General features: G+C 59.7%; 3 protein-coding genes across 5 annotated transcripts in view; 1 reads left to right on the top strand and 2 right to left on the bottom strand.

Moving 5' to 3' along the window:
- Positions 1–3299, bottom strand: part of PNKD (PNKD metallo-beta-lactamase domain containing) — a 58804-nt gene extending 55505 nt beyond the window's left edge. The window contains exons 1-3 of one of the 2 annotated variants that reach the window (XM_011233721.3): positions 3015–3168; positions 2112–2280; positions 607–1004 (exon numbers count right to left, since the gene is read on the bottom strand). In XM_011233721.3, the coding sequence (XP_011232023.1) occupies positions 812–1004; positions 2112–2280; positions 3015–3081 (429 nt within the window). In that variant the 5' untranslated portion in view covers positions 3082–3168 and the 3' untranslated portion in view covers positions 607–811. Of the gene's footprint in view, positions 1–606; positions 1005–2111; positions 2281–3014 lie in introns of those variants that run through there. The other variant, XM_019807388.2, reaches the window with a different exon arrangement.
- Positions 3300–3436: 137 nt separating this feature from the next.
- Positions 3437–8344, top strand: AAMP (angio associated migratory cell protein). 2 transcript variants are annotated; one of them, XM_011233729.3, is made up of 11 exons: positions 3437–3649; positions 4096–4254; positions 4937–5056; positions 5513–5652; positions 5912–6056; positions 6354–6437; positions 6542–6657; positions 6807–6910; positions 7063–7153; positions 7303–7457; positions 7885–8344. In XM_011233729.3, exons 1-11 carry the CDS (start codon positions 3529–3531, stop codon positions 7958–7960), a joined length of 1311 nt encoding a protein of 436 aa, XP_011232031.1. In that variant the 5' UTR covers positions 3437–3528; the 3' UTR covers positions 7961–8344. The 2 variants fall into 2 exon arrangements, with proteins under 2 accessions (XP_011232031.1, XP_002913717.1); XM_002913671.4 differs by having other exon boundaries at positions 3438–3649; positions 4099–4254.
- Positions 8345–11935, bottom strand: GPBAR1 (G protein-coupled bile acid receptor 1). Its single transcript, XM_002913672.4, has 2 exons — positions 11449–11935; positions 8345–9768 (listed from the first exon to the last, which is right to left on the bottom strand). Exon 2 carries the CDS (start codon positions 9721–9723, stop codon positions 8731–8733), a length of 993 nt encoding a protein of 330 aa, XP_002913718.4. The 5' UTR covers positions 9724–9768; positions 11449–11935; the 3' UTR covers positions 8345–8730.
- Positions 11936–12289: the final 354 nt, after the last annotated feature.

Here is a 12289-nt window from a genome sequence, read left to right as displayed (position 1 = left end):
GATAACCAAATACATTTTGTCCCAGTGCTTCCTGGTAATGGATGCAACAGACTGGTAAAGGTCCAACCTTGCAATACCGGGTCTGACGGGGACCGGTCAGAGCAGTGGCACGTGACCTTTTCTGCATCATGGACCCTACTTTACAAAAGCACACAAGAGCTATGAACTACTGCCCACAAAGCTGTATGTGTACACACGATTTTGCATGTGGGGGTGGGGGGAGATAAATCATAGGTTCAAGTTTAGAACCCATGTCTTGGAAATCACTAGTCCAATCCCTGTTACACACAAGGAAACTGAGGCCCAGAGAGGCTAAGTCACTGGGACTGGACCAGGAAGAGGAGTGCTTTCTTCCCCACCCCCCCGAATGCCCTTTTTGATTCTCTTTATTTTTTGTTAGAGGCTCAGTGGGACCCCACCCTCCTGGCCAGCAGCTCTGAAGGCTTGGTCCCCAGGGCCTGTGCCTAGCCTTGTACTTAAGTCTCTGTAGTCTCCCCAACCATCCAGCCAGGAACACTGACTGCTTCTGTGAGAGGGAGCACACGTGAGTAACCAACCCCTCCCTCTGCCCCGCCCGTCCCAAGGAATTCACAAGCCCACTCCTGGTTCCTTTGCTCTCAAAACACTCCGTGACTTTATTTGCCTTTGGCTGGCTTCTGGGGAGGGGCGGGGCAGGGGTTGGCAGCAGCCTGGCCTTCACGCGCCCTCTGGCGGACCTCACAGGCAAGGACGGGAATCCTGGCCAAACCCAAAGGCCTTCCAGTCTTGGAGGCCACAGTCAATACAGTCTAGGAGAGGGTTGCAGTGTTTGTCAGGCTTCTACCCCCGACTCAGCTTCAGGAGATGGGGCATGTTGGGAGGAGGCCCTGAACCTCTGGCTCTCATACTCGCCCGTGTTGGATGCCCGCATGTTCTGCCGAGCCTTCATCTGCTTCAAACGGTCCTTGTCCACTTCCCGCTTGGTGAGGATGAAGAGGAGGATACCACAGGGGAAGCCGATGGCCCTAGGGGTGGGGAGATGTGCACGGGGTTTGGGGAGGGGCCAAGCCTGAGCCAGAGGAGCTGGGGGAATCTCATTCCAGCTTCCTTGGTCGCACGAACACCGCAATACCTCTCGTGTCTGTGCAGCCTTCGCACTGGCTGCTGGAGGGCCCCAAGCAAATCAGATCCTGCCACTACACTGCTTAAAACTCTAACAGCTCTCCGTCACTTCCTGGCCAAATCCAAACTCCTAGGCACAGCACAAAAGGCCCAGTGTGGTTGGTCCTCTGCCCACCTTTTCGTTCCTGTCCCCTATAGCTTGACGCTCCTCGACGTGAGCCCTGCGATCCTGCCATACCGACTAAGCAAGATTCTCCAGATGGCCCATCCTCCTTCCCTCTCCAAGTGTTGTCAAAGGTTCCCTCTGCCTTAACCACCCCATGTCCCCTCCCAGACTCCCCTTCTTCATCTGAGTAACCGCTACCTGGGAGGCACTTTGGTGTGGGGGGAGAGGGCATGGAGTCACAAGACCTGGTGAGAATCCCACCCCTGAACCTTCATTTCCTCCTCTGTGAAATGGGATGTAATTTTTTTAAAATGTTTTTTTGTCTTTTGGATTTAGGGGATTTTTATTCATCTCAGAAAACCTACATTACACTGTAAAGTACTGGCACACCTCAGGTGTGGAAAAAAATGTTAATTTTCCCCTCCTTTCCTTTTAATATTGATCAACGATACAAATTAAGATGAGTCAGATCCAAAAAACGATGTACTGAACACCTTCTAGATGCTACATATACAACTAACACAATCTCACATGATCTCAACGATCTCAATGAAAGAGCTCAACTGGCTTTCAGCCCAAACTTCCAAAAGACTGAATGAGGCCAGGGACCCAAATTCAAATCAGATTACCTCAGGTTCCTACACAGAAAACCCACTGTGTCTCCAATTCCACATACTTTCCCACTTTCCCTGCCCCATTCCTCTGAGATTCCAGTCCTCACACGAAGCAGTCCTGTCCCCACAACCTCGGATTCAACTCACCACCTGAAACTTGAAGTTTCTGGGTCCCGCCCTCCCCTGTGCCACTCCCCATTGGTGGGCAAAGAGTTTTAGTTAAAACTCACCAGGCGAGTCCCACAGCTTTCATGGGGTTCTTGCCCCGCTTTCTGGGAATGTATTCCAGCTCAGGGGATAGGGGCTCCGGCTCCTCCTTGCACTCTGGGGAGCTGTGGCTTTGCAGTGCCCGCGTCCTGCTCTGGGAGGCCTTGTTAGCTGTGGCTCCTGAGAGAATCCCTGTGGGGAGAAGAAAAGAAGGTCAGTAAGAGAGAATGAGGACAGCCCTGGGGAGGAAAGGGAGTGACTGCAGTTTGGAGTAACAAGTGCCAGCGAGAATCCAAAGGGAAATGGGAAATTTGCCATCGAGGTGGCACCTCTGGAAGCCACTTCCACGTCACTGCAGGCTCATCACCCTGGTGCCAGGAGAGCGAGCTTCGTTCTTCATCTGCTCAGACGACAGGATGTGAAAGACTGCAGTGGGGCTCACACAAGACGTATGAAGGAAATCCAAGGAAAGGTTTTCAAACTGCAGAATGTTAGCACTGGGAGCTTAAAAGTAGTCTACTCCATCCCCTTATTTTATAGAAGAGGAAACTGAAACCCTGAGAGACGAACTGCTTCACCCAAGGTCAAACTGCTAATTATCCGGGGCTAGAACCCAAGCCTCCAGAAGCCCAGGGCTCTTTCCTCTGCACTGCGGTGAGTGTGAAACACCTGGAGCGCGGGAGTCTAAAAGGCTTCCTCGGAGCTCCCTCTCGCAGCATGACCCCAGAGGTGTCGCGTAACTTGAGGGCAGGGGGGATGGACTGGGTGACCTCTAGAGAGCATCTTTTAGCCCCCAGACTCTTCATGAGCCTGCATAGGGGTGCGGGCAGGAATAAACAGCCATAACCTCCTGCTATCGCTGGTCGGGATGTATAGAAAAAGGGGATCCCCTGCCGTCCTGCCCACCCCGGGGTCCCTCTCCTTACCCCGGAGGACGCGGGCATTTCTCGCCCCCCGGCCCTTCAGCGCCGTAGCAGCTACCACCGCCGCCATGTTCAGATCCCACCCCCCTTCACCGCGCTCACCGCCGGGAATTGTAGTTTGCGTAAGGGGCCTCCCCCGCTCCTTCCGTCCTGCCTACAGACCAGAAACTACATCTCCCAGAAGCCTGCGAGGGGACCCGGGAGAACTACTCTTCCCAGGAGACCCCGGAGGCGCGCACGCTCGCTTGTTTCCCTCCTGTTGGAGGCGGAGTCAGGCCGGGCGGAGTTTGGGTTCTCCCCGCCACGCCCCGTCCCCTTCTCCCAGCTCTGTCCTGTGATTGGTGGGTCGGCCAGTTAGGCCCCTTCGCTATTGGCCTAGCGGCCGTCGCTCTTCCTGCCGGGGAGTCGCCTACGCCTACTTCCTCCCGGGAGGAGGGGTTCGAGTTCCGCGTCGTCGCGCAGAGCTGACTCTGGGAGGCGTTTGGGCCCAGAGAAGTGGATCGGCCGCTTGCGCCGCATGGAGTCCGAATCCGAGAGCGGGGCCGCGGCTGACACCCCCCCACTGGAGACCCTGAGCTTCCATGGTGATGAGGAGATTATCGAGGTGGTAGAACTGGATCCTGGTCCGCCGGACCCGGGTGAGAACTGCCGCGCCTCGGGCCGTGGGACAGGAGGCGCTCACCTCTGGCCTCTGACCCCTCCTTCTCCCCCCTTCCCTCCCCTCCCCACCGGTCATTCCTACCGACCTCTTTCGCCCTTCCCCCCTGCCCTGCCCCCACACTTAGTTCTCAGGCCTGGCAGGGGTGGGGGTTCCCCTGACGCCTCCTCTGGCCCTTCCCCTCACACACCCCCTTCCCATCATCCCCTCGGTCCTCCCTTCCCACACCGTCTCTGGCCAACCCCGGGTCCTCAGACCTCTCCTGTCCTCCGTCCCCAGTGCCCCCTCCTCCCCGCCGCTTCTCTTCACNTTTGACCTCAGCCAACCCTCTTGCTACACCCCAGCGCCTCAGGCCTCCCCATCACTTCACCCCTTCCCTCTTTCTTACTGTGTGCCGAGCCCCATCTCTTATCCCTCTCCCCAAAGCAGATGATCTGGCCCAGGAGATGGAAGATGTGGACTTTGAAGAAGAGGAAGAAGAGGAAGAGGGCAACGAGGAGGGCTGGGTTCTGGAACCCCAGGAAGGGGTGGTCGGCAGCATGGAGGGCCCAGACGATAGTGAGGTCACGTTTGCATTGCATTCAGGTAGGTCTCTAAGGAGATCCATCATCAACTCAGTGCACGTGGGCATTTGAACATCAGACACCTGCTGTGTAGGGAGTCTTCCCAGGGACATGGAGGTGGGAAAACAGAAGCTGGCCTTGCCCCAGAGGAGATCGCACTGTGAGGGCCTGGGGGAGAACTTGGCTTCCTGAGCCGGCAGACACCCCTGGCTTCAAGTCCTCCTTGTGCTCCTTACTGATTTGTGATCGTTATGAATCTGTTTGGGTCTTAGTTTCTTTTCAGAAAGTTACCTTGTTGTAAATGAGAGGTAGCAGTACATTTTTGAGCATGTTTTATATAATTCTCTCGAATATTAGCCCTTAATAAGGTAAGTGACACAGTGCATTCCTCACTCTGTGCTCAGCCTGGTGTCAGCCTGCGCTGAGACCTGTCAGCCTGCGCATGTACACTTCTTGTCTGTGCATCTGTCTGGGGTGGTGAAGGCAGCAGCCCCGGGGAAGGACTTGGAGCTTGGCAAGCGTGGGGAGGGATTTCTCCAACAACTGGACGTTTGAAACTTAGAAGAACTTGGATACACCCTTGTTTTCCAAGAGGAAAGACATGTTGCTTTGGGTGGAAGGAGGTGGGCTTCCTGAAGGTCCTGAAGGACAGAACCCGGGGCGGGAGCCCTGTCCGCTTACTCATGGAATATCTTTTGGGACAGCATCTGTGTTTTGTGTGAGCCTGGACCCCAAGACCAACACCTTGGCAGTGACGGGGGGTGAAGATGACAAGGCTTTCGTGTGGAGGCTCAGCGATGGGGAGTTGCTCTTTGAGTGTGCAGGTGAGGGGGTGCGGGCGAGGACATGTTCTTTTGGAGGTCTTAGGGGGCTAGCCCGCAGTGGGTGTGCATCCAGCGGCCATTTACTGATCCGCGTTTTGTGCCAGCTCTATGCTGGACCCAAGGACCTCAAAACAGAATAACCTAGTCTGTCTTGGGCACGGGGAGGAGCAGCATAGGAGTATCTAGAAAGGAGGAACCGGTATTTTGGGCAGAGCTGTGGAGTGGACGGAATGGGGAGGGCAGAGACCTGGGCTCTGCATGGTTGAATGGGAGGCTAGCATTGCTACCCCTAGGGAGACCTGGGGGTGTTGGCTCCTGGAGCGGCAGTGAGCTTGAGTCACCTGTTATGGTGGGACTCACCCTTCTTCTCTTCCTAGCTGGTCTGTTCTGGGGGCCAGACACCTGGGTCCTGTTCTCCTGATGTTCTCCTCTCTCTCTGCCTCCTTCCCTTTGCAGGCCATAAAGATTCTGTTACTTGTGCTGGTTTCAGCCATGACTCTACCCTTGTGGCCACAGGGGACATGAGTGGACTCTTGAAAGTGTGGCAGGTGGACACCAAGGAAGAGGTCTGGTCCTTTGAAGCAGGAGATCTGGAGGTGAGATCAACAGGGTGGTGTTCGGCTGCCTGGGGCCTTGGGTAGGAGCTGAGAGCTGTGGGGTCCAGTCTCGCCTTCACCAGACCAAGCCAGCTCGAAGGCTGTGCGCTCTCCAGGTGCAGCAGGCGTGTCTGGCTCTGTTTCCTGGCCTGTCCCTGCCGACCTCAGAAGCAAGGACAGCTTGGGTGGAGCTTTCAGGATGGGCTCCTGGGGGGCTGGGGTGACGGGCCTCTCTGGCTGACCCTTCCTCTCTGCCCAGTGGATGGAGTGGCACCCTCGGGCCCCTGTCCTCCTGGCGGGCACGGCCGATGGCAACACCTGGATGTGGAAAGTCCCGAATGGTGACTGCAAGACCTTCCAAGGCCCCAGCTGCCCAGCTACCTGTGGCCGAGTCCTCCCTGATGGTGAGGGCTGCTCCCCTGTCTGTCCTTCCCGGGGTGCAGAGAGGTCGGCTCCAGGTTTATGCACCTTCCCGGGCTCCCTCCTGGGCCTTAGCTGGCCAGCTCCGAGGTCTGCTGTCTGGAACGTGGACACAGGCCCCAGACCAGACCGCTTCCCCTTTCCTGCCCTGACTGTCCGCTAGTTCCGGGGGCGGCGACGGCTCCCTTACTTTCTTGTCTCCCCCTGCCCCCCATTCCGTTGCTGGGTGTGCCTGAGAGCGCTGTCTGTCCTTCTCTCCATCTGTGCCTGTGGCCCTCCAGGGAAGAGAGCTGTGGTCGGCTATGAAGATGGCACCATCAGGATCTGGGACCTGAAGCAGGGAGGCCCGATCCACGTACTGAAAGGTCTCCAGGGCAGGGGACGGGTTCACTGGGTCTCTGTGTGGAAGATCTGGGGCAGGGCTCAGGGGCCAGGATGAAGCCTGACGTAGCTGTCTGCTCCGTCCTAGGGACTGAGGGTCACCAGGGCCCTCTGACCTGTGTCGCCACCAACCAGGACGGCAGCCTGATCCTCACTGGCTCTGTGGACTGCCAGGCCAAGCTGATCAGTGCCGTCACCGGCAAGGTGAGTGCGACCTGGAGCCGGGCTGTGGAGCCTGTGCTGCGCATGCCCTCCCCTTCCCTTCTGATGACTCCCTCGGCCCCTCTCCTGTTGCCTTTCCTCCTCCTAGTCAGGCCTCCCTCCATCCTCGGATTCTCTCCCGCGGCTTATAGGTGGTGGGTGTTTTCAGACCCGAGACTGTGGCCTCCCAGCCCAACGTGGGAGAAGGGGAGGAGAGCGAGTCCAACTCTGTGGAGTCTTTGGGCTTCTGCAGCGTGTGAGTGTGAGAAGGGCCTCGGCCTGACGAGGAGGACAGCTGGGGAGAAGGGGGTTTGGTGAGGGGTGCCTGGGCTGGGGAACCAGGGAGGAGTGCAGGGTGCGTGAGTCCAGGTCCTTCCACGAGCCTTAATGGTGCTCTCCTCCGTCCAGGATGCCCTTGGCAGCTGTTGGCTACCTGGATGGGACCTTGGCCATCTATGACCTGTCTACGCAGACCCTCAGGCACCAGTGTCAGCACCAGGTACAGGCAGCCTGGAGCTCTGGCCTGGCTCTCTGTGGCCCTCCCCACCCCCCACTCCTCCCCTCCCTCCCTTCCTCCCTGAGAGTCGGGCAGGTGCCTCTCCGCTTTCCGGGCCCTGACGCTGCTCTGTCTCTGGCACCCTGGTGTAGTCGGGCATTGTGCAGCTGCTGTGGGAGGCGGGCACCGCCGTGGTTTACACTTGCAGCCTGGATGGCATCGTGCGCCTTTGGGATGCTCGCACCGGCCGCCTGCTTACTGACTACCGGGGCCACACGGCCGAGATCCTGGACTTTGCCCTCAGCAAGTATGTGAATTGGGCAAGGGCTGGAGTCTCTCTGTGTATTTGGAAGGTGGGAATAGCCCCTGGGGGACCGCAGGGTCCTTGGGGTGCAGGAGGGCCTTCCTAAGGGAAGCTGGGACCCAATGCCTGGTGGTGGCCTGTGAGTCCCAAGTGCTGGGAAGCCTGAGGGAGTTGTCACTTCTGGTTGACGGTGACCTACGTGGGCCGTCACATCTCCATTCCAGGGCTGAGGGGCTGGAACTGTCTCCCCCACGCCGTGGCTCTTCTCTGATCCCCTCACTGGTTGCTGGCTTCGAGTGTGTTCACTCAACCACCAGGGATCTAGGATTGGGAACGCACTGGAGGAGGCCACCCGAGGGCCCCTGGGTAGTGGGCTCGGGGCCGGGTCCCAGGTCCTTCAGTCCCGTCGACCTGTGCTTTCTTTTCACAGAGATGCCTCCCTGGTGGTGACTACGTCAGGAGATCACAAAGCAAAAGTATTTTGTGTCCAGAGACCTGACCGCTAACAGCTGCGGCCTCTGCTTTGGTGTTGAGGGGTGAAGGGAGAACCCCACCAGCAGAGGCGGTAGGGTATGGGGGAAGAGGAGGGGGGGCCTCGGACTACTTTCCAACCCCTTTAAACTGACTTGCCCCCTCTGTCCCTTCTCTTAAGAAACCCACTCCTTGCCCCCCCACCCCCGCCCAGACCTGCGGGTCCCTCAGAGGGGGGTCAGGCCTCTTTCTCTTTCACCTTCATTTGCTGGTGTGAGCCACGGGGGTGTGTGTTTGTATGTGGGGAGTAGGTCTTTGAGGTTCCCGTTCTTTCCCTTCCCAAGTCTCTGGGGGTGGAAAGGAGGAAGAGATATTAGTTACAGATTTTAAAAATGTAAATAAAATATACTTCCCAGAGACCGTGTGTGTGTGGATTTTGTGGTGTGCGGACATGAGGAACCAGTGAGGGGCATGTTGGGGTGAGGCTCCCTGCAAACTCTGCTAGATTTCCAGATCCCTCAGCTCACCATCTGGGGCGGCGGCTCGTCCTCTCCGACAGTGGATTCTGAGGCCCTGGGATCTCTGGATGCACGTGTGGCTTCAGTTTCTTGCAACGGCTGTCCCTCCTGCCTCTTTTTGAGATGCGGAATGAGATACCCGTGAAGGGGCGGGGGGAGTTTATTTGGACAGGGTGGGGTCAGATAAGGGCAGGGCCTCTAATCCGGAGGCTTGGGGACAAGAGGAGGCGGGCTTGGTGGCCGAGATGGACAGATGCTTCAAGTAGGAGCCAGCAGGGGCCCTTCCCCTAGTTCAAGTCGAGGTCCACGCTGCTTTGGCTGCTGGCGTGGTAGGCCGTGCGGGGGCCCGGCCCGGCCTGGGAGGCTCTTTTCCGCAGCAGCCGCAGGCACCTCTGCGCGGCTGCCCTCCAGGGCGCCGTGTAGCGCTGATCACCCAGCCCCATGGCCACGGGCACGGCTGCCGCGCTGGCGCTGCCCAGTGAGATGAGGGACAACAAGGTTCCCGGCCCCAGCGGTGGGCGCTGCTCGAAGGCCAGGACCGAGAGGAGCAGCGTGGCCACGTAGGGCCCCCAGCACAGCCCGAAGAGCAGCGTGGCCCCGGCCTGCGCCCTCGCCTGCCTCCAGGTAAGGGCCCGGGCCAGGGCCGAGGGCGCACCGCGGCACACGGCCCGCTCCAGCCGCCGGATGTCCCGCAGCTGGCGGTGGGCGGTGGCCAGCACGCGGACCGAGAGGAGGGCGGCGGCCCCCACAGCGGGCAGCAGGAGCCCGTAGACTTCCACGTAGAGGTAGGGGGCGGGGAAGACAGCCTGGGAGCTGCAGTTGGCGCCGGGGGCCCAGTGGTTCCACCCCAGGGCAGGCAGGCTGGCGAAGAGTAGGGGGCCCGCCCAGGTAAGGAGCAGGGCCAGCCGCGTGCTCCCGCGGGGCCGGAGTGGCCGCAGCACCGCCATGTAGCGCTCGCCGTGCACCAGCAGGAGGTTGGCGAGCAGTGAGAGGAAGGAGAAATTGGGCGCCAAGTAGAGGAGGAGGCAGGACCAGTAGCCCCGGCGGCTCTGGTTCCAGAGGCCGGGCAGCGCGGGCAGCGCCAGCCCGGTGAGCAGCCCGGCCAGCAGCAGGCTCAGGAAGAAGCAGCCAGCGGGCGGGCGGCGCAGATGCCGGTCCCTGGCAATGCCCAAGGCCAGGAGCAGGTTGGCGGCGACGATGAGGCTGGCCAGGGCCAGGGAGAGCCCCAAGGCCCCCGCGGGAACGGGGTTGGGTGCCTCCCTGGTGCCGTTGGGTGTCATCTTGGGCCTGGGAACAGGGGAGGCCTGGAGCAGCAGCCGGCGTGCCTGGATGGGAGACGGGCAGCCAATTAGGCGGGGCTGCGCAGAGATCCGGAGGCCGCCCCCCCACACGCCGCGGGCCTTATCTTATTTGCCGATGCACGATTTTTTTTTTTTCCAATTAATGGCCAGTTGCAATTTACATAAAAATTCGTATTTTGGGCTTCCCTTAAAAAAGTCACCTCCAGCAACAAGTATGTCCTGCATGGCAGCCACCAGCTGGAGCGGAGGGGTGGCTGTGTTCACCCAGCTCCCCAGGCTCTACCCTACCGGGTCGGCCATTGCTATCACCTGTCTGACCCCCTCTGGGCAGCTGTGTTGATGCCTCCGTTTAGACTGAAGGGTGGACGCACCCAGCCCCAAAGTGCTTTGTCCATCCCTTGCCTCACAAGGCAAGGCGTCTAAATTGGCCAAAAGCGACACACCAGGGGCTGGCTGGCGTGTAGTGGTTTCTGGCCAGCTATCAGTTGAGAACCTCCTTCAGGCTGGGCTGGGGCCAGGGCTAGGTGGGTGCGATGATGGAGGGGTCCCCGTCCTCAGATGCTCCCAGCCTGGTTGGCACCAGAGCATTAAGAGAGGGTAGGTTGCTAAGGCTTGGGGGGTGGGGGCAGGAGTGAGTGAGTGACAGGCCAGGGTGGCAGCAGCAAGCAGGGTGCCCTGTCCCCTGACACCTCCCCCCCCCCATAGCCGGTTACAGCTCAGTGAGCAGCCTCCGGGTAGGACTTCCAGCCCATAAACTTGACTCATCCGCACCACACTAGCAACAGGGCCCCTCCTGGGAACTGGAGGAAGAGAGGAGTCACTGGGGAGAGAGGAGGATGCTGGCAGCAAGGAGGACAGCCGCCACACCTGGGGACGCTGAAGCTGAGCCCAGGGTACAGGCAGTAGGAGCCTGAGGGCAGGGCCTGGCCATTCTGTGACTCCAATCTGGCCATGTCCTTTCCTTTCTTGGTTTGTGTCCTCAGCCCCCTCTGGCACCCTGGCCCCAGGGCCACACGGTGGGGAGGAGGAGGGGTCCTGGGGCCTGGGGGAAACTCCTGCTGCTGTCAGCCAGGGAGCAGCTGCTGTTGCTAGGATTAAAGTCAATAAGGAAAGGATTCCTACCTGCCCCCACCCCCAAGTCACCGGATCCTAGGACACCACCACCACCCTGAGCTCAGGACCCTTCTCTTCCTAGCTCCCCCAGGCCCGCCAAGCCCCACCAAGCTCCTGGCCCTCTCCCCTCCCCTCAGCCCATTTCCTCTTCCTCAACCTCCCCCACCCGGAGCCCCGAGCCCGGAGCCCTCGACCCAGGACGTCCTTCCCTCTCTAGCAGGCCCTTTAGTTTCTGTTCCCTTCGTCCCTGAGCCACCAACTTTATTAAACCTCATGAGACCTCAGGGTCCGTGACTTCAAACCTGGACTCTGGAGTCCGGGGCTGGAGCTCCCAGCACTCCCCTGGAGTGAGTCCCCAACCCTCCTCGCCTGGAGTGAGTCCTCCCCCCCCCCACCGCCCCGAGCCCCAAAAAAGGCAGGGCTGGCCCCCGGGGCCACCTTCCCAGTGGAGGGCTGGCCCCGTGACCTGCACGCCCCGGAGGCTCTGGTGGCTTGGCCTGGGTGCACTGGCCTCTACAGGACCTGGGGCCGAGGTCTCCAGGTGAGGCTGGGTGCTGGGCGGGGTGGGGGGAGGAGGGCGTAGCTACTCACATGGCTGTTGGGGGCAGGTGTTGCTGGCCCAGCTGGGCTTTCCCTCGGTGTCAGGGAACGGCTGCAGGCAGGCCTGCGGGGCTTCTGGCGCTGTCTGGTGTCCTGGCCGGTGAGGGCATGGTGCCTCCACTCTTCGGGTACAGCGGGGCCCCGGGCTCTCTGCTGCCCAGGCTCTGCCCCCGCCTGGGTTCTGGAGGGCCGGAGCTGGGGCTGGTGGGGCTCAGCCGGGCCCCGCCTCTGGGGGTGGGGCCGCAGGAGCTGGGAGGCCTTCCCAGCCACGTCCAGTGCCCTCCCCGGTCCCGTACCCGGGTGCCCCTCTCCAGCCACCAGCTATAGCTCGTCACCAAGGTGGCAGATCCCCAACCTCAGGTCCCCCAACTTGGAGCCCTGTCACCTGCTGCTTGCCTAGCTAATCTGAGAAATGCATTCCAGTCAATGAATAATCTGGGTTTCGGCTGCCCCTCTCCACTTCCTGTCCGGGCGCATACATTTACATTTGATGAGTCTTAAACCGCTGGAGGGGCCAGCCGGCCGACAGTGCGTCCAGCTCCGCCATTCTGAGGAGCAGTGTCTGAGGTGGCAGGGGTGGGGCTGTTTGGAGCTTGAGCATTTTCCATCCTATCACCTGATGGGCCTTCCGGCTTATAAAGCCAATGCTACCTTCTAGAACCTGGGGGCATTCTACACTTTTCTCAACTGCTTTGAGTCAAGTTCTGGGCTACGAGGTAAAAATGGCTCTGGGGGTGTGGCATTGGGCAAGCTACCTCTGGGCCTCAATTTTCCCGCCTGTAAAATGGGAACAAGTAAAACTACCTCTCTGGGCTGTTGGAGAGTATCATGG

The sequence above is a fragment of the Ailuropoda melanoleuca genome, chromosome 2, assembly GCF_002007445.2.
Source record: "Ailuropoda melanoleuca isolate Jingjing chromosome 2, ASM200744v2, whole genome shotgun sequence".
NCBI classification, from domain to species: Eukaryota; Metazoa; Chordata; class Mammalia; order Carnivora; family Ursidae; genus Ailuropoda; species Ailuropoda melanoleuca.
The sequence above is the reverse complement of the archived record's forward strand: the minus strand, read 5'-3'. Positions and strand labels throughout refer to the sequence as shown.

Excerpts from the sequence above, each read along its gene's own strand:
- GPBAR1 (XM_002913672.4), bottom strand. The coding sequence starts at position 9,723 with ATGACACCCAACGGCACCAGGGAGGCACCCAACCCCGTTCCCGCGGGG.
- AAMP (XM_011233729.3), top strand. The coding sequence starts at position 3,529 with ATGGAGTCCGAATCCGAGAGCGGGGCCGCGGCTGACACCCCCCCACTG. Across the intron at positions 6,658-6,806 it reads TCAGTGCCGTCACCGGCAAG|GTGGTGGGTGTTTTCAGACC; the intron begins GTGAGTGCGACC and ends CGCGGCTTATAG. Across the intron at positions 7,154-7,302 it reads GGCACCAGTGTCAGCACCAG|TCGGGCATTGTGCAGCTGCT; the intron begins GTACAGGCAGCC and ends ACCCTGGTGTAG.